Source organism: Pagrus major, chromosome 11 (assembly GCF_040436345.1).
Source record: "Pagrus major chromosome 11, Pma_NU_1.0".
Classification (NCBI taxonomy): Eukaryota; Metazoa; Chordata; class Actinopteri; order Spariformes; family Sparidae; genus Pagrus; species Pagrus major.
Genome location: NC_133225.1, coordinates 16,389,029 through 16,412,857, shown reverse-complemented (window position 1 = coordinate 16,412,857; position 23,829 = coordinate 16,389,029). Strand labels below are relative to the sequence as shown.

Sequence of the window (23,829 nt, the reverse complement as noted above, 5' to 3'; positions counted from 1 at the left end):
TTTGAGCCAAATGCTAACATGCTTACAGTGCTAACATGTTGATGTTAAGTCATACGTCCATGTGTTAAGCACGCTAATGTTTACCATGTTCTGCCATCTTAGTAGAGAGTGTTAGGGTGCTAACAATCGCTAATTAGCAACTGATGGTAATGCAATCCATTTTACATGTATGTGGTTTAAAAGTTAAGTACTGGACAAAGTCAGATTCTTACCTGATGATGATGATACAGCAGTGGTTGCCAGCTTCCAGGTCAGGACTCCCCCAAATGATTCCAAGATAAAAATGTTAGTCTTATCTGGTAGACTTGTAACCAGTGACAAGGGGTTGCTTTGTCTTAAAAGATAAGTTCACCCAAAAATGAAAATTCAGTCATTATTTACTCGTCCTTATGCCGATGGAAAGTCGGGTAAAGTCCACAAAACATTTCTGGACCATAACAGCAGAACAGCGTTGCAGCATTCTCCTAAACAACTGCAGTAGATGGGGAAACAGCACAAACAAACAAAATGTCTCCATACATCTCGTCCAGCCCGAGATCCAAAATTGATTTGAAGGCACCCCATTTGAAGTGGGTGCACAAGCTTCGAGGGTGTAAATAACATCTTTTCAAATCAATGTGGGATCTCAAGGTTTCCGGAGACTTGGATTATGTTGGACGAGCTGTGCAGAGCCATTTTATTTTTTTGGGTCCCAATCTACTTCAGTTGTTTAGGAGAATGCTGCAACACTGTTTTCCTGTTTTGTTGAGTTTGAAACTGACTTTGCATCGACACAACAGGGAATTACAAAATGTATTACAATAAATCCTGAGGGGAACATGAAGGTATGTACCAAAATTTACTTGCAAACCAAGCAGTGGAGACATTTTACTTGGAAAATGGTTGGTCTGTTGGTGGCGCTATAGAGGGAAAGTCAGCGGATTAAAGTCAGTAGGATTCATATTCTGGGACCTAGAATATGTGTTTGAATTTCATGGTTGTTGAGATATTCCAGTCTGGATTAAAGAGTTGGAATGGTGTACCCTGATGCCATCCCTGGAGCCACTTTGGCTAAAAATGCCTCTGATCAGGCACCATCCTCATCTGAGCCAGTGCTTGGCAGCATATATTTTCCTGATGGTTGTACTGTAGGGTGAAAAGTTGAGAGTAAACATCTCTGCTGGTACCAGATGGTAAATAGTAGTGATATGTGTTTAGGGTTTGTATGACAGCATAGCAGAGTAAACTGGCAGTAAACAAAGACTTATTGTGCTCCAGAGACTTACTACTCAATGGAACAACCGTCTTGTCATTTTTTTTCTCCGTGAGGCTGCAAAAGTGGAGAACAGTGTCTGAAATAGTCACACCGTTGCTATAAGACGCTTTAATTACAAGTAGGAGACTCTGTGGGAGTTTCTTGGCACAGCTTGTCGTGATCTTGTTGAAACTCAGCTCTGCAAAAGTGCTACTACACAATAAATGTTGTGTGTGTGAGACCAAGGTGTTTTATGGTTACAGTCATGGTTATATTTTACATTAAAGCAGTGGTGAATTGCGTGGTTGCAGCATAAATGTGTTGTCCAAGTATCACAGGATCCAAACGAACCGATGCCAATTTGAGCACAATCATGATTACTGATTTTCCCTTGGCTTAACTTGAGATGAATAAATCCCCACTGACTCTATATCTCTGTAAGCCCACAAAGATCAACGCTCTATACATTCCCATATGTGCCTCTGGATTTACTAGATCCTCCCTGCAAAGCCTTTTCCCCCCAGAAATTAAGAGGAAACAATGGAAGCTCTTTATCTCACGGAAACATTTATCCGAGTACAATATATGTTAATTGAGCACGCTTACAGAATACATTTTGAAGCAAATTTGTCATAATGCTTCTTTTAATGTGAAGTTTCATAGAAGTTTCTCATTTGCATGCTAAAAAACGGTTTCCTACTGCATGTTTAAAGTAAGAATACATTAATGTGACTGTTATTTTAAAAGGATATGACGGGGGCATGTTCATTGTGGCCCGGCTCTGACACGGCTCAGAATATTTAATGCCACTGCGCTGGCACTCACATTTCTTCTCTCTTTTCATGTTTACCCTTTAACGAGGCTGTGGGAGGTTCAATCAGATCATGACTGACATAACAAGACAGAAACGCTGGGTTATCTCCAGAACAGTGACAACATGTCTTTATTGAAACATCTGTCACATTTTCACCATGAATCAGAACAATCAAGCAGTAGAAAAAAAGAAAACTTGTACAAAAGAAGTGACATCTTGTGTGTTTTTCTTGTCAGCATCTGATCCGGACGTGGTTATTTATTCCCGGTGTGACCCCAGAGGGAGCCTCGACGGTGACACACAAACTGAGCACTTCCTCGACTCCAGAGGATCCGAACCCGGACCCAACAAGGTAACGAATCTCGGTGAGTAATGCAACCTCAGAATCAAATCAACAAAAACCTCAAATCTGAAATCAATCCCCAGAACTTTTCATTTGGACTCCTGTGTGGATCTGAGAGGAGTTGGATCGATGTAAGGAAGATAAAGGCGATCCTGCTCGCTACATAGGGGAGAGGAGGGGGGGCCTGGACTAATGATGATGTACTTCTGAAACCTGCACAATATCCTCGCTGATCCACACATGTGGCACTGACAGATGAAAGCAAAAGGGTTCGAGAAGGGCTTAGGAATATGGGACGGCATCTCTTCGCCATATATACCGTCCTTCACATGTCTGTGCACGCCTTATATTTTAGGATTTTTGGGTGAAGTCATTGAAACAAGAAAAAAGATAACGGTTTTATCTTCTGCTGCGTCAGCCGCTGCAGGTGTCTAATTAAAATGAGCAAGATTAGGGTAATTTCAAATAAAATAATAATGATTTATACTTATTACCGAGACATATTTTCTCAAGTTAGGGTTTTTACAATGAATCTGCATCCAAAAATGCAAAAAGCGTGATCTTCAGTGCATCCAGCTCTTAATATCATGTTATGAAGCTGCTATCTGCTCCATTACAAATATCCCTTCTGGCCAAAACCTAACAGAAAGTTATCACAAATGGTACTAATTGCCGATTTAAGGGATAAAATGTACTTACAGATATCTAGAACAGAGCGAGATTGAGGAAAATGTAATTGTTTCTGTGTGTGCGATGACGCTATTGAGGATTACTGCCTTTCCTCTCAGGATTACAGCAGATGGATAAATCCCTCCCTACTCTAAATATGTTATCTATACTCTACAAGCCCCCAGACACCAATCCTCTATACATTCACGTAACATCCCCAGTGGATCAGAGCAGATTTGCTCTCTGCAAGTCTTATAGCCTCAGAAACTAGGAAACAACTATGGAAGCACTTTATCTCATGGCAGAATTTTAACGACGACATTATGTAGCAAAAAATATGAATACTCAACCGTTTCCTTTTCGATAAATCCAAAATTGTAAAAACAAATCGGGTACTGACACACAAATTGCCACAAAGGTGACATCAGTATCATCCTGCTTCAATTTTTGGTTGTCATTCAGGAAAAAATCCATCCTTCATTTATTGACGACTGAGCTGAAACACAGAGGCTCGACTCAGGGCTCACCAAAGCCATGCCAGACTTCTGACCAATTACAGCTCAACGTGTCGTGTCCGTCCAATGGCGGTGAGTTTGGAGAGTTGAGCGCTGAACTTTCCCTCCGTGTGGGTCACTGGAGATCGGAGAGGAGACACAGACAGTGTTAAAACTAGGACACAAAGCACCTGAAACCAGCCGGTATCATCTCACTGCAGAGTTGCAGAGCCAGCAGTCTGAGACCTGCAGGTTCAGTCCAACCCGCACTGCTGCCTGTTGGCAAGTAAAGTGAGAGCAGCAGGAGATCAGTCCTGCAGGTGTAGATGTGCTCCATCCACAGACACGGAAAGTAAGAGCCATGTGTGTTTAAACTGCGATTTAATTTCCTCTTGTACTGCAGCTGCTACTTCTGCTGTATGTGATGCTTGTAGTTTTATAGTTGGACATATTAAAACAGAAAATGTAATAGTTTTGTTCACTAGAGCATATTTTCTGCTGAATAAGGAAGATAAACTGCTCACAGTGAATCAGCAGTCCTCTACTTTTCTTCTGCGGAAGAAAGGTGGTGGATCCTCACTTAGAGTCGAAGGAAACAAAGGAAAACTAAAATGGACTTTAGGTTGAGGTTCAGTTCAGTTAGCTGGCTCTGAATGGATGACCATATTGTATTGTTAGCTCATCTGTTGGATGTTCATGGATCTGAAAAAGTCCAGCTTATGAATGAATGTAAAGGGAGATGAACAGTAAATGTATCAGCAAAATCTTTCTGGTAATTTTGTTTTACATCACAAGAAGGTTAAATTGTGAAACTATCACTTATTGGGCCTGTAGGTGGCGACATCTGCAGGCATCTGGAGATCCTTCTACAATTACTTTTCTTTGCTATCGAGAGGCAAAGTCCCTCTGCTTGTGTTGGACCACCAATGGAACTTATTTCAAAAGAAATATGAATGTTACTTAACGGCGAGAGACAAACACATTTTTGATCCCGTTCGAATGGAGCCATGAACTACACATGTGATTTCTATTACTTTAAAAGAAAATGCTCAACTCGAGAAAGTCGCAATTTGTCATAAAACCAATGAAATATAAGACTGAGAGTGTAATAAGAAAGACTTCACAAAAGGACGTATAACAAACAAACGGGAACAAAACAATTATTTGTCTCTCTCACTGCGATACAAATTGGTTGGTTGCACTTGGTTGCCATCAATAGAACTGGTACGGTGAGTCTTTAAGCGAGTTTACGAGCCAGTTTGCCTCTGGAAGTTTTCTTAAAAGCAACTTACCTACTATGCTACTGTTAAGGAATCTGTGCCTCGAAATCATGATCGGAAGGGTTTTGCGGAGGTCTCACAGTTGGGGATTATCCTCAAATCTGTGATAGTTGCTGGTTTATGAGTCTGTAAGCCTCCGTGCTGCAGTGTCTAATCTTCTGAAAATGGCAGTTACTGTAAATTGCTGTGTGACTTGTCAAATCCTGCTCATCACAGTCTGGAACTGAAGCCACAGTGGGGATTTGTGCCGAAACTGAATAACAACAAATAATGCCACAGGGACAACTGGCAACCCACTCACAGCTGGAGCATTTGCTTTTGAGGGAAGTCGGCAGGGAGCTCACGACGTGATGGAGAGGAGAGAGGGAGTGAAGGAGGGAGAGACCGACGTGGCATGGAGAGGGAGTTGATTGAACACTTGAATATACAAATAATTTCTCACCTGTTGATTCGCCAATAGTAAATTCCTCCAGCTTCAAAGGCACGTCACCCTGTCCTCCTGCTGCCGTCTGTGACTGGAGAAACATACAGCAGTGATGAAGAGGGGGAGGAGGAAAGGGAGGAAGGTAGGGAAAAAGAAAAAATAACAGGATGAGAGGCGGCGCAGGAGACAGCAATTTTTTTTTTGCAACAGATTGGCTGGAAAGTAGGAGGATGTGACGACAAGGTCAAGGAGATGCTGTGCGGGGGTGGCAGGTGTGCTTGTTTGTGTGTGTGAGGTTATTTTTGTCCCGTCATTTAGCAGAGTTATTTTTTTTCTCCTTGTTCGTTTCCTACTTGCAGGGCACAGAGCCAGAGCAGGAGGAGGAAACATGTGCTCTCACTAATGACGGAGTGTCAGGACTGTCCTTGCTGGGGGAAAGGAGGCGTGTCAAGGTGTGCTTCACTTCACCGACGACGCATCAGACACGGCAGACCTGCGCTAAGTGACTGAGCTCGGAGAGAGTCCAGACATTAACCTTTCATGAGACATTATGCGCAAAGACACAACAATTCTGGGTTTGACTTCCAGGACAAATAAAGGTTTCCTGTTACTATGACTGTCTCTGCTTGTGTTCCTTTGTCAAAGACGGGGCTAGCTGGGATGTAGCTCCAACCATCATTACAGGACAATGGATCAATCAGTTGTGCAGGAACATGAAGAGTTTCCATGGATACATAAGTACACAGTGTGTTTTATTCAGTGGTACTGAGGACTGTATGACAGGTAGATTCTGCTCTGGCTCTCAGACACCAAGTAACATTAGATCTTGTGTGGACAGACCAATGGAGGTCTGAGAAAATCTAAAAATCCTAAAATAATTTAGGAAAACAAAAACTTAATAAATCCTGAAGCAGCCACTCTTATTGGCCGTGAGTCTGATAGTACTCACATATGGAAACAGGGCGCCTGGTTGATTATTGGTCGATTTAGCTGATAAATGAACTGTCCACTGTCACCTCCTTTACTCACGGAGGATTGCGCTTAAACTTAAGAGCTGAAACTTTGTTTCTCAAACTTTTTACGCCGTGTACCACCTCAGAAAATATTCGGCTCTCAAATTAAAAGCATGACTGACGTTGAAATGCAGTCGCATAGGCCGACTCTATTCAACTGTTTTGTGCCATTTGCCGTTTGAAGCCTTGTTTCGTTTTCGAAAAACATATCTGGGATTCCTGCAAGTACCACGACATGATAGTGGAACCAAATAATGTATTAATTAAAAAAGATAATAAATATATTAATCGTTGATAAAAACAATTGTTTGCACTGATTTTTCTCCAGTTCTCTGTGAGCCTGATGAGACAAACGTCATCAGCGACACCTGATCCTGTTCATGAATCATGATGCCATTTTTACATTTCATTTACATATGCATATCCAAGAAAGGAGATAACTGTGTCATTGCATGTGGCAGCCATCTTTTTTCCTGCGTCAGAGAAGACAAGATCAAAGTGTAAATGGTGACAGCTGATTTTATGCGGTCAAGAAAAGCAACCCTGAAAGACGGAAAAATCCTGCCTTAATCTCGTCACTGTTCCTGATAAATGTTTTGCTGGTGCATCGGTGGATGTTTTATTATTTGCAGGCTACACAAAAATGTTCATCAGCTGTGCGCTGACGTTTGTGCCGACACTGTAAATTGTCAGGAGCTTTGATCTGAACACTGACAGGGTGCATCGAGGAACAACTCTTCATTACAGTTTGTCTTTGTTAGGCAGGAAAGTCCTGCAAGCCTTTTGCTGTCCAACATAAGCTCCACTTCAACTGATCAGTCAGTGGGGGAAATGCTGAAGACTGAAGAGGCTCGTTGCGAGGTGCACCTGCTGTATTATAACTACACTGAGCAGGATGTGCTGCTATTCAGCATCCAATGAATTAAAACACTGAAGACTGGCAATGTGCAGATCGCTTTTCTCAACACAGGAGGACGTGCATTGAAATTGGGGAGGCAAAGACTAAAGTAATGGATCCATTTCTTCCATAGTTGCGTTTAAGTTTATTAAAGTTTTACTTGTTTAATGATATGACTGAATGAGCTCTACACAACAGTGTTACCTTAATTTATTAATTTTATTATATTAAAAGTTCAATATGTAAGAAAGTTGACTAATGACTCTCATTTCCAGGTCCTCAAATACTGACACTTTAGGTAGGTGGCCAGCCTGACCCACCAATGACCTGGGAATGAGACTCAACAATCAGCTGTCTTTCTCCAGAATTTGTTTTTGCACCATCAATTGAAAAAACATATACATCAACTACCAAACCTAAGTAATCTGTGTCGAGGACCAGGATCAGTTGACAACACAAACAAATGCATGTGAACAGGACAGGCAACATTTGCATCAACAATCATGTTTCTTTTATACTTACAAATGCGTTGGCAAATTCAATTTTGGTTCCCTTCAGTTCAGCTTTGAACTGAGTGAAAAACAGGTAGGATTTCCCCTGAGGCCTGGAAGAAATGAAAAAAAAAAAGTGTTATCAACATTAAGTGATTTGCATACATTTATTTGCTTATTAAGTCCGTGTCGGACATGAATACATTTAATCCGGTGAGGTTGAAAAACTCTGTTGTGTTGTTTCTCTTTTCCTCCTCTCTACTGGGACTGTCACGACTAACTAACATCAAAGAGTGACTCAGTGGAAAGAGACAGACGGGACGGATTCTCACTGAAGACACACTGAGCATCAGGGTCACCGAGCTGAAGAAGAGACAGCTCTGCATCCTGTACTGTGTGTGTGTGTGTGTGTGTGTGTGTGTGTGTGTGTGTGTGTGTGTGTGTGTGTGTGTGTTTGTCTCACCTCCACACAGAGCAGGAAAACAGTGTGTTGTCGTCACTCAAGCCCACACTCATCAGCCATTGCTGTTTGGCACAAACAAAGAAGTTTAATTATGCATAAAACCTGCTGTAATTAAAAATCAATAATATGATGCTGAAGACTGACAGCATGAGAGAGAGAGGGGGGGGGGGGGGAGGGAGGGAGGGAGGGAGACTTACCTCATTGGTTCCCCCTTGTGAAGCATAAGTGAATGAGCATTCATACTCCCCCTGAAATAATAGTGTCACATATTTCTTGTTAAATTCTCGCTCACATTTTCAATATTGAGCCATCAATTTATTATATGTGCTTTTAATCGTCAATCTCCATTAATCACTAATTATTTCTCTCAAGCAGGCGTTTCTGAACTGGAGTCAGGATGTCAGATTGCTGCTTGGTTTCTGGAGTGTGATTCAGTCATTGTTGATTTGATTGTTTGAACTAAATTTCCAGTTTTAACACAAATACATTCATTTTTTACAACTTCATAAATATTATCTTGCTTTTCTATGTTTCATATCATTATAAATTCAAAGGTCTGTTCTGTTCTGAGCCGTTCAATCTGGCCTCTGGTAAAGACTGTAACTAGACCCTAGTTACTGACAGTGGTGGGTAAAAGTAAAGTATACATATATCTTCAAATATCATATACTGGCCGATTATCAGATCTGATATCCAGAATTTTTCTGACTGTTGGAATCAAGGTTTTTTTTTTCCATACAATTCCTGATACAATAAACTAAATGGTGCTGCTATGGCTCTAAAAGAACAATATTTTGCCTTCAAAATGTAGTGAAGTGGAAGTAAAAAGTAGCAGAAAATGGAAATACTCAAGTGAGGTATTAGTACCTCAAAATTATACTTAAGTACAGTGCTTGAATAAATGTGCTCAGTTACATTACATCATTGGTCTCATGTAATGCATAACAGTGGAAGGCAGGGCATCACTTTCAACATTAGCTTGATTATTTTAAGAATATTTACCACACTGGACTGTATATAACTATAAAAAATATTAAAATTATTATGAGCAATAGCATGATATTGGTTACACCCATAGATCCACCATTAATGCTTTGAGTAACACCTGTCCATTTCCTGCTATGACATGTCAAAATGTCTACAGTGTGAAGAGGGCATTTGTAATTTAACCCATCTTACAGAGAAATTATTAATCAACTAATAAACACATAAATAACAAATAATTGACATTACAAACATTCAGCTGCAGTCTTAAAGTATAGACATCATATTAAAACTTCACTCTTCACTGTCAGCCAATGAAAGGAGCCGTTGTGGCACTTTGGGAGAGACGTGTCAGCCTCTCACGGGCTGTGTCGTCATCACCCTGCGACTACAGCTTAGCAGCGAAATGTAGTTTTTCCAGTCACGTTGCAAGAAATGTCGAATATATCGAATGTAGCATACTCAACTGAAGGAAATATAGGTTTCACACACGCAAAACAAAATTCGTCACGGTTATTTGTGTAATTACTAGGTCAAATGCGGATTAATCGATAACAATCAGGCGAAATCTGATCACCTAGACGGTGAATTAGCCTACATTTAAATGTGTAGGGGATGGCAAACGTCTAGATTTGACATAAATGCAGCTTAACGTCCGGGTGGTGTTTACAAACGCTATCTAATTGTGTAATACAAAGAAAATATTTAGCACAGTCACTTACAATCCCCTCGCTGAAAGTGTGCACGACTCCTCCCGGTTTCACGTTGAACTCCACAGTCTTCGTCGATGGAGAAGAAGCACCAGCCGGGATAAACGCGGCAGTCAACGCAAATACAAGCAGAAAGGCCAAATGAAAAGCGCAAAAGTTATTTTGGGTCGCCATCTCTTCCTGCTTAGATTGGAATGGTGTGTCGCTGTGAGTTGCGACCCCAGGTTACCAGGTATCCCGTCGACTGTGGATGACGTCAAATCATGCGTCACATGCCAAACAAAAGAAAACAAAATATGGTAAAATATTTTTTTAAAAACACAGACATAAAAAAGAGGAGTATACAAAATAAACTCTGGGTTGCTGAAGCTTACAGATCAACTGTTTTGAATAATGACAGTACCAGTACATAATTGATTGTAACGTTACCATTTATGGCCACACGATGTCGCCCTCGTTCAACCAACTTTGTACATGTGTTTCTAATGCTGTAAAGAAGATAGAGTATGTCTATTTATTAAACATCTACATATAGCCTATTTACTAATGTGATCCAGTGAGCTGACATTGACCGATCCATCCCCATGACAACCGAGCAAACTCCATCTACTGACTACGACAATGTGAAAGTTGAAGCCTCCAGAGAAGTAGTAAGCATTTTTGTTTTTGGAAAAGTTAAAGTATTAATCACACAAACTATAGTTAATGTCACCTCTCATCAAAACTGTAACTTTATGGTCTGTCCAAGAGGGAAAACAGGTCATAGAGGTCTACAGAGCACCCTTTAATTCACATGCAAACCCTCTGTTTGGTTAAATGTCTCTGTCTTACAGTAAGACTGCAGCCCAGGATGTCTTATGCAGGTGTAAAGGGGAGAGGGCAGAGTGCACATCTCGTCTTCCCACATTTATGTGATGCATAAACATGTCACTGACCTTTCTCGTATCATTATAACGTGTCATCTCATCTCGTCTCAGGCAATCATTCTTTACTGCAGAGCTACATGTGGTGGTTTTGATGGAAAAATATAAATAGAGGATTTTACCAGGCACAACATAATGTTCCCGATCATGAGGTTTTCCACACAGTCTGCTTATATCTACTGTCTGGTTTTGTTGCTTGGATCAGCTATGTATTCATAGTCATAGCTGTTAGAATTGAGGTTGTTGCCTGCATAACACAACTTGTCAACCATTTAAATACTGCCTATAGGGTACAAGTCACACTGTAACAGGAGTGGGGAGTGTGGTAAAGAAAACAACAGAAGATGATTTTGTTTCTTTTAAATTTGGCATCTAGGTATACTTGGACTGAGCAGAAATGTATCCAAATCAAGACAATAATGCTCAACAAAGATTTTGTAGTAGACAAACTTTTTGCTAAGGCTATAAGTGGGTTGGTATGAAATAAAAGTAGAACTACAGTATGTTTTAAATACATAAAAATGACAAGATAGCAAACAAGGGTCACTGGAATTAACAGCGTATGTAATTTGTCTGAATCTTTAAATGAATAGAGTGTACGTACAGTGTGTACAGCTTACTTACTTACTTACTTATTACAACAGTATAAGAATATCATGCACATGCCACCGCACAATGATTATATTATATGAACAGTAACATGATTTGGGATTTTATTGCACACACAATAATTCAAATCTACTATAATGTGATTTCACTGATGAAATACCATCTTTTGGTATCCTCTGATAAAAGAAACAACTCTGTGATAAGCCTTGAAGGAACCATAAATACTTGGGCCTCTTGTATTTAGACCTGCTGCACAAAATATTATAGTAGTTGTATAGTAACTATGAGATACACATTTTCTAAGAAGCCAGTCAGCAAGCCTGCTAACGAACATGAAATATGTTCGGCAGGTCTCAGGAACAAACACTGTACACGCACATTCCTCTCTTTTTCACAGTAGGAGAACATTTTGTGTTGCAGCAGACAAAAACAGTCTCATGTCTTCTCCTGCGTGTCTGCATGTATGTGTGTTTTTACGCCTCTGGAGCCGTGACAGACGAACATGTGTTGGAGACACCTGAACATTGTCTGACACTCATGTGTCAAACCCATAAAGCAATACGAGCATTTAGGAGCAAATTCAGACCCCAAAATAACCGGATGGTTTCAGCTGAATAACCTGTCCGCCCTCTCTCACCCTCCCCTCCATCACCTCCCCCTCTTATCCTGTTCGCAGCCTCACCCGGGCCGCCTCCCCACCCGATCCCACTTCCCAGCCCAAAAATAATACAATAACAGGATTAATAACAGCATGCATCCACTCAGACAGCCTGTTGAGTGTTTGAATATTTACACAGCAGCCCCGGGAGGAAAAGTACAGGGGTCATTATGCACACATTCTTCTATTTCAAATGGGCAGAGCAGTTAAATCTGTAATGATGGGTAAATGTTCAGACTCAGGGGGTCCTTGTCCTGCCCAGGTAAACATTGTTTCCTTTTTCAGGATGTCAGACACTCGGCTGCATGTGTAACACCAGGAGGAGAAAGAAATATTCAGTCATTTCCACAAACAGCTTCTACTCTTTGCTATAAACAAACAGTTCTCTAAAAGGTAAATACAGACCACATATCCAGACGGGGAAACAGAACATTAGTGCAGAGTTGGCGTCGAATTATTTCAGTAATGGTTCAAGCTCGTACTCCAGACTTTACACAGCAGGGAGCCTTAAAAAAAGCAACACTTCAGTATGTCAGTGGTTATGTATGTGTAGATTAATAAACAGAGTTAATTCAACACTTTGAACAGCTGTTAGAAAGACGAATCAGCCCTGTCGGAGGAGAGTTACTCTCCAATATGTTCTTCATCATTACCACGATGGCTACAAATCACTAGATGATTAGTCACAGTATGTATTATTATCCGTCTTCCCACGGAGCTGCTGTGTGACTTCATCATCATCTAAAAGTGTTGAATGAAATCTGAAGGTTGCTGATTTATATCATCGTGTTGATTATCACTCTGTCACAGTTGGATTCATCTCATGAGAACCACAGACTCTTCAGCACGTCTGTTACAATGAAGTCTGAACACTATGTGAACGAGCTTTGTTCAAACCCACAGCAGGTTATTTTGAATAATAGTCACAAGGAGAACAAATGTATGACTCAGAAGTGGCCAGACGTTCAGCTGATATAATGGTACAGCAATAAAATACAACTTTTATAAAACTTTTAAATTAACAATGGATCAAATCATATGTGTGATATGAATGGTGTCGCTCAAACAAACTACAGTTCCTCTTGTCTTGTTTTTGCCTCTTTTAGCTCATTGTTTTGCATCGTTTCCAGCTGCAGCAGGCAGATGTTTCCAGAAAAGAAACTCCAACAACCTTCTGTGCACTACCTGCTCTTCATCAGACAGCAGACAGACAAGGTTAACGACTAGCTGGTGAACAGAGTCGAGCATTTAGCTGCCAAAACAACCCAGTCGCCAGAATAAATGTTAGCAAACTACATATCTGCAAAATCACAGATAAGTTAAAACTGAATACCTCCTCATGTTGGAACTTTTATTTTATTTTGTTGTTTGTTTATGTCCGATTTTCTATTTCTCTCTTTTCAAAGCGCTGTGCTTATGCTCTGGTTAGGTTCAGGAAACAAAAACCAAATACAGACTGGCCCCCAGGTGTAACGCCACCATCCCCTCCACCTCCTCATGTGAAAGTCTGGTACAAATGTCAACCTCGGATGTATCTGTGGTTTGCAGAAATGTTGACTATTAACAGTATATCCTGATGACTGGGCTGGCTAAAGAGCCAGATTTCCTGTAGGTGTTTGTGGGGAATGAACTAGAGCTAAAAGAAGAGTAAATGTTGGACATTGTTGCACACAATGTTGCTCTGTAGCTGCTGGATGTGTGAGTTGTAAATTTGCTTGTTAACACACTCATAACACTCAACTATAAGTATAACTATAAGGTGATGAGGAGTTGGGATTTTTGAGAATCCTACAACTTGATACAATTCTTGTTGTCACATTTTGATTCAGAATCAGCTGCTGACTGAATAAAGGGAAACAGGTGCAATATTTTCAGGGTCTTTCGCCACTGAAATGCAATATGACACATAACTGGGCGTTAAGCTAATGATGAATGATGAAGGCCACTTTCTGAGCGGGCAGGACAATCTAAAGAAAAGTGTACGTACGCTGCATCCAGTTATGAATACAGCAAAGTATACTGTTGTAGCTGATTAAGTTGAGGCAAATTTAAATTATTTAAGTAAAGTAGCACACCTCAGGACTTACCATCCCTCTAATGATAAAGTTTGAATGGATGCAAATGATGTGAATGTATCAGATGATGAGGAGAATCTCAGTGCTCCACACATAGTACATCCACATCACACTGGGCTTGAACCCATTTCACTCATCCTCTTATCCAAACATGGCCTCTCTGTTGAGCCCACACCATCTTTGGTCAGAGAAGCCTCGAGGTGATCCACTGATGTGAATTTGAGTGTGACGGAGGGTCAGGGCAGAGCCTCCTCCGCCACTCCAGGTGCTGTTTGCTCAGGGCCGGCCGACGTGCTAAGCCTGCAGGGCGTGCAGGACGGGCAGAGGTGCCGATCGCCCCTTCCTGCCCCCGCTGGAGATGGCGAGGAGGAGAGAAATTCCACAGATCCGGAGACGGCCAGGAAAACCTGACTGCTAACTGCTGACATCAGCAGGACCACAGAAACCAACCTTATCACGGGCTGACTGTCTGTGAGGCCGTGCCCAGAGTCCTGACTGTCTGAGACTCCAGTCAACAAGCGTCAGAGCCAACAGGCGAGACTGCAGGGACACTGTGTGGCAGTCACTTTGTTCCCTGTGCAGACACAAACTGCAGCACTCCCAGTGCTGCTTCTGATCTCATTCAGTTTGATTTATTATTGAAAAGACAGACTCAAAGACAAATGAAACTTTATTCTTTTGTTCAGCGTTTGCACACAAAGTCCTGTTATTTTGTTGAAATGACATGTTTGGGGAAAATAATTGATTCCCTAAAGAGTTGTGATACAAAAACTCCTCAAAAATACACTTTTGTTTGTGTTTTTAGTAAAGTTACGTTGGTGGAATGAAAGGAAACCATTGAGCTCAACCACAAGAGTGGTGCAGCTTTAGCACAAAAAAGGGCAAATGTTTGGGTTTAGTTTGGATTTCATAATTCAATATCAGGTCTGCGTGATGAAAGTGAAGTATTTTGTAACCCATCACCCAGACATTAGTTGGCATTCACTAACTTCAACACTAAAAAAACATTCAAAACTTTTTTAAGTGAAGTCAATGTTTAAAATGTACAGTGTATCTTACAAATTGGACCTTTAATAAAGGCCACAATACATCCTTCATCACTGTTAGTGAGTTTTAGCAGTGAATGTACACTATGTTAATGCAGTGTAAATATCCAGTCTGATTCCTGAAGTGTACAATAACAGATGGAGGAGGACTCATCAGTCCAGCAAACAAGGAGCAAACCTACACACTTGGTTTAAAACAGACTCTTAAAACCACCTTGTGAGGGAGGTGAGACGTCTGGCGCAGCAGCAGATGCTGCAGAACACTGGAGAAAATTTACTCCACGACCTCAGCACCCATCTGCCTGCATTTTCATCTCATAAACAATACTGAAACTTTTTCCTTCTTTCAGCAAGGTGTTGCGAGAAAGTTCCTCTCACTTTATAAAAGTACAAAAATGGAAGAATAAGAATTTATCTCTGCAGAGTAAGAGAACTGTACGACTGTAACACGAGAGTTTATACAGTCAAGTTTACCTGCTCTACAGTATATTTAACATTACAAGACGATGAAGCAATCTATTTACTCTGGACAGCAAAGAACAGTGCACACATAGAGCAAAAAGAATGAATTGTGTTAACAAAAATAGTTGTGGTGATTATTTATACATTTCCACGCAACAGTCAGACAGTGTTCCTAACAAATCCTGTGACAAAGTGTAAATAGAGCGAGACATTCCCAGACACCTCACATGGAGTTATTTCCAGGTGAATAAATGTTTTTCTCAATCACTCATCCACTCTAACACAACATGACAAACACGCAACAGCAGGCCTGTGGTGTGAAGCTCTGACATTTCCGAGTGACATAAACATGCTAAGTGGAATATTTCAGGTATTTCTCTGAGGTGTGTTATTCCAGAAGCATTTTAGAAATGCACCACTCCTTACACTAATGACACTCAGCCTGTGATGGACAGTGGAGATGACTTCATGCTGTTAAACATTTGTTCAAATTATCCAATTGGTAATGATTATTTACACCAGCTTTTTAAAAGAGACATCAGTTTTCACTGGCACTTTTTGTTTCCAAAATAACCAATTAAAACTTTATTGTAAAACATAATAAAAATCCAGAAAACCATTGAAACAATCAACCCTTTCACCAGATTTTAAAAGAACAGACTATACATTTGTGCAAGGGTAATATACACAGAAATGCACAAAATGATAATCATCATACTGCTTGAAGTGTATGCATGAAAGCATCTGTTTTAGGTATTTTAACAGCACTTTTAAATCCTTCACGTATGTGGTCTAAATTAGACAGAGGATATTATCTCTGACAAGACAAAATGCTGATACATTTCAGGGGAGAACAGCACCACTGTTTTCTTCAAAATAAGCACCAATTCAGTCGTACAGGTGGACTAAATATCTTGTCTTCTTTATATTTGCCAGTCACGCTAACACGCTTTCCTCGAGTCCTCTGCACACACACAGCTGACAGTACAGTCTTGCATTGCTAAAATCAACATAGCTTAACATCCAGCTAGCCTGGCTGTAGCTACAATATATCATATGACATAAATACAAACAGATTAATTTATATAGTAGCAAACATTTAAATGTAAAACAGCTGCAGCAGTTGTAAATTCAGAGCAACAAGACGGTATTGAGTGTGCCTGTGGGAGAGTCAGGTCAGCTTCTGTGAAACGAAGAACAAACATCAATAATGAGCTCTTCTTTTCACTTCTGGTCCCAGCTGTACAACTTATTCACGTGGCAGCCATTTTCCTCCAAAGTCACACTCCGGGTAGGAATCATAGATTAATACAGAGGAGCTGAATACCAGATGGAAAGATGGCGCCCATTCTAACCAAGCCGTTGATTATCAACGGAAATGATGATGGACAGGGAAAAAACGGATGTACTTTTAGCCATATTTGAAGTTAAAAAAACATTTTACTCGTGAGCTGATGTTAGCATTCAACCACTTCCTAGCTAACATTATCATTTGTTTACATCCTGTGTATTACACTTCCAGGTTTAGACAAACGTCTACAAGATGTGTGTTGATATTTCTGAATTATTTTACACCTTTTCTAATCGTATTAAATCGTATAAATCTTATCAAACAGTAACGTAAGCTAGAATGTGGTTGAATGCTACACGCACAAGACATTTGAACTTCCCACCCTGAGTGTGATGTCTGAGGAAAATGGCCGCCGTGTCTATAAGGAGTAAGAACACTATGAGGCTGACTTACACAGTGATCCTGCAGTTTCTTGCCTGGACGTAGCCTCCTGTGTACCGGATGTCACAGAGCACCTCATTGTTGGAATAATCTGACTCCTGAACCAGCTGAGAGGGGTTCACTGTCACCTGAGAAACATCAGATACAATTTTTACGAAAAACACAAAAAAACTGCGATACATTTTCCCAAAATCTGTGATTTTTCTGTCGGATTGATGATAAAATAAACTAATATGAAAATGTGCTACTTTGGCTCTGATGCAGCATCCTCTCACACAATGTCCCGCCCACAACACAATCTGCAAGTAATTCAATTTATCAAATAAATGTTCGAGGGGGAAGTATAAAGCAGCAGAAAATTGAAGTACTCAAGTGAAGTACCTGAAAATTGTACTTAAGAACAGCACTTGAGTAAATTGTTCATTCATTCATTACTGCAAATGAATATCGGTCCAAAATATCTGTTTTCAGTCTGCTTGATTTTCTAATAATCGGCATCCGTAACAGCCTGGAAAAACCCATATTGGTCGACCCCTAATAACAATAAACGTACAATACAATACACTTCCGTATAAAGCATCCGTACACTCCCACCTTGAGTATGTAGTTTCCAGGTGGGACATCAGTGATGTCGATCCACTGGCAGTCGATGTTGGCGTGATATGTATCATAGCAACCGGGACTGAGCCCCTGAAAAAAATACAAACTTATATTACTGAAAATACGGTAATGACTCATCATTGAATCAAATTTAAAAAATGAAACAACTAAACAAATATGAATTAACTGTTGAATTAATAGAATAATGGGTGGAGAAATAAATAAATCATAGACCAGGAAGAAGAACCTGTGTGTGAACAGTGCAGGCGAAGCGTCGTCGTATTCCCGGGTCGCAGGACGTGTCCTCCAGACAGAAACTTGCCTTGTGTCCCTCAGCGACCTTCTGTCCAGTGGAGATGTCCAGCAAGTCATAGTTACTGAAGGCCTCCATACTGTGGTAATGCCTGCAGATACACACAGACAATGTGTTGCTGAAGTCACATTTTCTGTTGTCTTCATCAGCTTATTGGTGTTTTGACAGAAATAGGGAATGTTATTCATATTGCATCATATTGCATCTCGTGCATATCACTTTGTATTCCTAAAAAACGCTGCTGTGGGGTCTTTTATCTTCTCACATCTAAAATGTCGTTTGATCATACACTCCAAAGCACCAAAAAGGAACAAAACAAGGCTCTTTCATGATCAAATAGAGCTTGGGTTGTTTATTCAGAAAAGATTTGGCCTCGAGAAGTTTTCTGTTCTCTGCTGTTCAGTCGGAGCACACGGAAGACAGTTGTGTTAATTTGACCGAATGGAAAATAGCTGCATTTATTCACCGCTTTTATGCAAAACACTTTACAAATTGCCTCTCATTAACTCATTCACATGCAGACTGATGACAGCGAGCTACCATGCAAGATGTTGGACTGAACATCAGGAGCAAATCAGGTTCAGCGTCAAGGAAACTTTGACGAGTGGACAGAAGAAGGAGTTTAGGATTGAACCCTCTACCTCCTGAGCGACGGTTAAATACTTCAGATCAGTTTTGCATCATGGTATTAAAAAGACAAATCTGATGAATATGGCTATTTGACAGTGCATTATCCTTATAATATTTTTCAGTGTTGTATGTAAATATTTGGTTTCTTTGCACTTATTTGTTTTACAACAGCACTGTTAATTTCATCCATTTATGCACATTTAAACATTTCGATGAGGACTACATCCCAGTATGTTTGCAATGAGACTGATTTAATAATCAACACAGTGTTTTAAGAAATTCTGGAAGATTTTTAAAAATGCATTTTGTTAAATTTTCTATTGTTAAAGCTGCTACACGCAACTTTCTGTTCTTACTGATTCTGGCGCCCTCTGTGTATAAACACCATCGCCTTGTGTCTATAGATCTTGATCTGGCTGGTGCGTGTTTTTGTTTTGGAAGTGAGTGAAAGAGAGACACAAGATATTTCTGAGACTGCTATAGCCAACAAGGCTGTCAAACGGCTAACCAGTTCGAGTTACACCACTGGATATTTTTAAGGACACCTGTGGACATTCCCAGCAGGCTATTTTTCATTGGAAGTTGGACCATCTCCAGCTGTGACTGTGATGACCAAAACAGGTATTATAAGCCGAACCATGATATTTTCATGACTGAGTGGTTGTCGAGTGGTTTTTGTGCGTAAACCTAACCAGAGCATAAGCACAGGTTTAACTCTGGTTGTGCAGAAACGTGCTTTGCTGACATTTATTCTGCCGATTGGGTTGCAAAAACCTGAATCTGCACACCATTGCGAATGGACTGAGAGGTGTTTTGAACTCACTGATGGCAGCTGTGCCATTCCCACTCGTGTCTGGGCTTCACTGGGAGGAAGTCTGTTGTTCCCTGGTTCTTCACTCGCTGTGGGAACCGCAGCAGGACTCTGTAGTCGAGGTCGCTCACACTCGGATGATACGCAGACCTGAAGGGAAGGAAAACAGGAAGAGAGTGAGCCAAGTTTACCTTGAGTGTCTTCACTGCAACCAGAGGCCACTGAGTGCACAGCTGAGGTTGACTCGTATCACCTTTTTGTTTGTGGTGTCTTTACATCGCATTATCCTCCCCACACACTTCACTGCGCATAAAACTGCTTCTCCTCCTCTCCGACCAGTTTACATAATGGTGATTTACTGTTGAAGGCACAGAGGTGGTTTCTGGTCTCGTCTCAGTAGTTTATGAGTTCACCTCAGGCATCCTTTCCCTTTCATTTCAGAGCTTTTACTTGGCAAAGTGGCTGCTCAGATCAGAGGAGAGAATCTCAGGCGGTTGCCAGGTTTGTGTCCAGCCGCTCTGTCACTCAGCTGCAGCTTCCAAATGGGACTAAGTCCAACACACATCCTAATGTGGCAACCTCAAAGGAATCCTAAATGATTCTCGTCATTTCTGCCTTTATTTATTTGTGTAAATAAATAGATTTTTGTTTCTAAAGGTATAAAATGTTATCACACAGTAGAGAGCAACACGAGAGTCATAAAAAAGCTAATCCAGACTGAATCTAAACCTACTTGTGTCTTCACTAGTTAACTTTGATTTGATTGATGTGGTGTTATGTCAAATAAATAAGCGCACCTGGATAGACAGTTTTCTTCAGCGGCACAGCGAAGTGCGTACATCTGCACCCTCTGGATGTAAGAGGCAGCTTGGATGTAGTAAGGATCAGGAACCAAGTCTGGCAGGCCTGTGGAAACAAAACCAAATAATGTAAATACATGCATGACTAAAGAAAAGCCAAGGGAATCAAATTTCCTTAAGACTTTTTAAAAGTAGGTGGTCCGACTGTTTTGGGTCCTTTAGTTTTTGCTCTAGAAAAAAGATGGAAGCTTTTTAATTATAATCTCTGAGAAAAAGTCTACATCTACTGGTTTTACTAAGGAGGTTTGACACATTTTAACAAATAAAAACAACTGCAGTGTTTATGTTGTTAATGAACTGTGAATGCATCATGTCAAACAAGTCATTTTACTTTCTAAACTCCATGTATCAAATACTTTAATAGCATACTTGAGCGGATTATTGAAAGGAGAGCTTGAATACTTTATTATAACTTATAGTGGATAATGACCTGCTCCCAGTCTGTCACTCAACCATGTAATTTGAATTTTGCTCAGAGGCTCTCATACTGGAGACATTAGTTTTGTCATTAACTCTCAGTCTCATTAAAGATGCATTAGGAGAAGAGGGGGCTTACATTTTGAAAACGAGCATGAGGCATCTGTAGTGCTGCTTCACCGAGAATAAGCTGTAATCCATTGTTGAATATTCAGACTGTGATTTTAGGCTGTTACCAAAAAAAAAAAAAGGAATCTCTTTTTTTCACACTTTTACTACTCTTTAAACACTTCAGTTATAACGTCTCACCGTTGTGGAAGAACCTGGTGCCATAGCCTGGCCCTGGTGGAGGGCGCACAGTGGCCCTGTTCCTGCGGTCCGGCGGGTAAACATCATAGAAAACCGAGTTCCTGTGATGAATACTGTGCGGATCCCTCGGGTCACTCATGTCCGCAGCCCGTGTCGTATCCTGCCTCGGTCGAGGAAAGTGTATTTCTACAGAGTTGCTGGAAAGCGCTGTGGGAGAGACGTTTGACTCCGGTGTGTGTCTGGTTAGTGGGTGCGCTCTTTGCGCACTGCGAGCGTCTCCTAAACTGGTTTGCTGCTGGATGCGACGTGCATTCCCTCTATCCTCCTCAGCCACGCTGACCCATCCAGCTGTGGCAGGTGATTCTGAGCTCTCGGATCTCGTCCTGTCGCCTCGGCTGTGCGCAAAGTCCGGCGACCTTACCGCAGACGCAGTGGCCTGTTGTGCACCAGCGTCATCTGCAGGTGTGCTCCGTCCTCCTCGTGGGAACCCGCTGCCGGAGAACTCCTGCATGAAGCTGCGGTTGGACGGTGCCTGTTGTGAACGGTATCCCGCAGCCTCTCCAGAAGTTGCGAGGCGCGCTCCGGTCTGACTGCGTGCCCCGGGTCGACCCGCAGCGAGTAAATACTGACCCGCATCAGCACCGAGAACTGTCGCATCCATCTGACTGACGTCGTTTTGTTGAGAGTGTCTCCCGGCTGCGTCCTCGAGGTCTCCAGATCTGGTTCTGGAGGATCTACTGAGCGCAACAGGAGGGTGAAGTCGGTTTAAACTGTTTCTAGTTGTCAATAAGAGCTGAGTGCGTCTTCGGACCTGCGCAGGTGAGCGATACTGACTCCCCGTGCTCAGTAAGCTGTACACCTGCCCGTTATTCTCCCACTGAATCCGGTGTCTCCACGGTTCTACACGTGCGCCTAAATGGTGCTGACCGGTACCCAAACGCACCAGAACATCTAACATGAGAATCAATACAAGCACAAACTTCTCCATGGCTAAATGTGATGGTGTCTCTTGCTGAAGAGCTCCAACACTGAGACATTAACGATGAACATTTGAGTCTGACATGGGTGATGGGGTGGTGTTTTGAACACACACGACTCCGTCACGCAGTTGCGCACAGCATCACCGCAGAGAGAGTTTGGGTTGAGACGTCTTCAAATGTTTCATCAAAAAATGCTTCATCCACCCAGTTCTCAACAAAGAGCCGCACTCATGTCTCAGATTAACCATTTCACCACCATCGACTGGATGGTATCTCGAGATGGAGAAAAAGTAGCAGCTTATTGCTACATCCATAAAATATTGTTCTATTTTTGCATTACTTTTTTCATTCTCTCTCTTCCTTTTCTTTGATTTTGCCTGTTTTATTACTTTTATTCCTTTTACTTGTAATGACTTTTTGTGTTTTCACATTTTCTGTTCTGAGTTCTTGTTTTAACTCACCTTAGACGCGGCTTCCTTGTAATTTGGCTCGACTGTTGAATATTTATTCTTTAATATTATCTTCCTGAGTTTCCTGCTTTTGCGTGATGGTCAAAGCACTTTGTAAAATCTGTTTAAAGGTGCAATACAGTATAAATAATGTTTATTATTATAAAAGTTTATTAAAACACAATCTAAAATATCCAAAATAACAGTCTGGGCGCTCAGTGCGCCATGACGCACGGAGTTTATTGAAATTAAGATCATTATCACAGTGTTTAGACGTGATTCAATAAGTGCATTAGGATTGCATTGATCCAAGCGAGCAGTGCTCTGTGTACAAGTGGGATGACGGGGAAAAAATTAGTCCTGTTCACATCTGTAGGGAAGTTCATTTCCTGCACTCAACTGGCTGTATTCCACCTGTTGAGTCCCCACACTGACGCCAGGTCAACTTCTCCACCACATGAGGGCAGTGGACCCTCACTGACAGTCAATTCTCTGCTGATGCTCCACTCAAAACTATTTTTAGATCCAAGTCTCGTGACTTACGCGAGTGTCTACACGTCACAGACCGATATTTCAGCTTTGAACATGAATGAAGACAGTCTAAAATAAACATGAGGATTAAATTACTGGAAGGTTCTGCTCCTTGTTTGGGGAAATTAGGGGATCAAGGTAAACCTCTCGATTTGGCTCAAAGGACCTTGTATTAATGATTCCCACCTTGAAGTAAATTAACTTTAAACCTTGTAGTGATGTGAGTCCTTCAGTGGGTAATTAAGAAACACAACACCTATCTTATCTCTCAGAGGATGCCTCCTCTTCATATCTTCACGCCTGATGCACTTCAAAGTCAGGTCGAGTTTCTATTTATAATCTGTAGTCACTGTAGAATTTTAAATGACTTCACATCCTCCATTTATTAGGCTACAGACCGTTTAGATATCCATCTCCAGCTCTTAAATGGGACTGTCTAGCCTACACTGACTGAAAACAAACACAATAACACTTTATATTATGGTCCGTGTAGAAAGTATTATTTTAATAGGTAATAAGTTATGGAGGACTGAAACTGCAAAACATGTATTAATATGTTGGGCTGTAGGCATTAATTAATTCATATAATGTGACGTATACTAGATAT

At 41.1% G+C, this 23,829-nt stretch overlaps 2 protein-coding genes across 2 annotated transcripts; both read right to left on the bottom strand.

Moving 5' to 3' along the window:
- Positions 1-2,149: 2,149 nt before the first annotated feature.
- Positions 2,150-10,080, bottom strand: mydgf (myeloid-derived growth factor). The gene is made up of 6 exons (XM_073476817.1): positions 9,830-10,080; positions 8,321-8,371; positions 8,124-8,185; positions 7,692-7,773; positions 5,277-5,349; positions 2,150-3,693 (listed from the first exon to the last, which is right to left on the bottom strand). The coding sequence occupies exons 1-6, from the start codon at positions 9,989-9,991 to the stop codon at positions 3,614-3,616; spliced, it is 510 nt and encodes a 169-aa protein (XP_073332918.1). The 5' UTR covers positions 9,992-10,080; the 3' UTR covers positions 2,150-3,613.
- Positions 10,081-16,709: 6,629 nt separating this feature from the next.
- loxl5a (lysyl oxidase-like 5a) lies at positions 16,710-22,250 on the bottom strand. Its single transcript, XM_073476878.1, has 7 exons — positions 21,263-22,250; positions 20,474-20,582; positions 19,689-19,826; positions 18,170-18,326; positions 17,917-18,012; positions 17,335-17,450; positions 16,710-16,773 (listed from the first exon to the last, which is right to left on the bottom strand). Exons 1-7 carry the CDS (start codon positions 22,248-22,250, stop codon positions 16,767-16,769), a joined length of 1,611 nt encoding a protein of 536 aa, XP_073332979.1. The 3' UTR covers positions 16,710-16,766.
- Between the last annotated feature and the right edge of the window lie 1,579 nt (positions 22,251-23,829).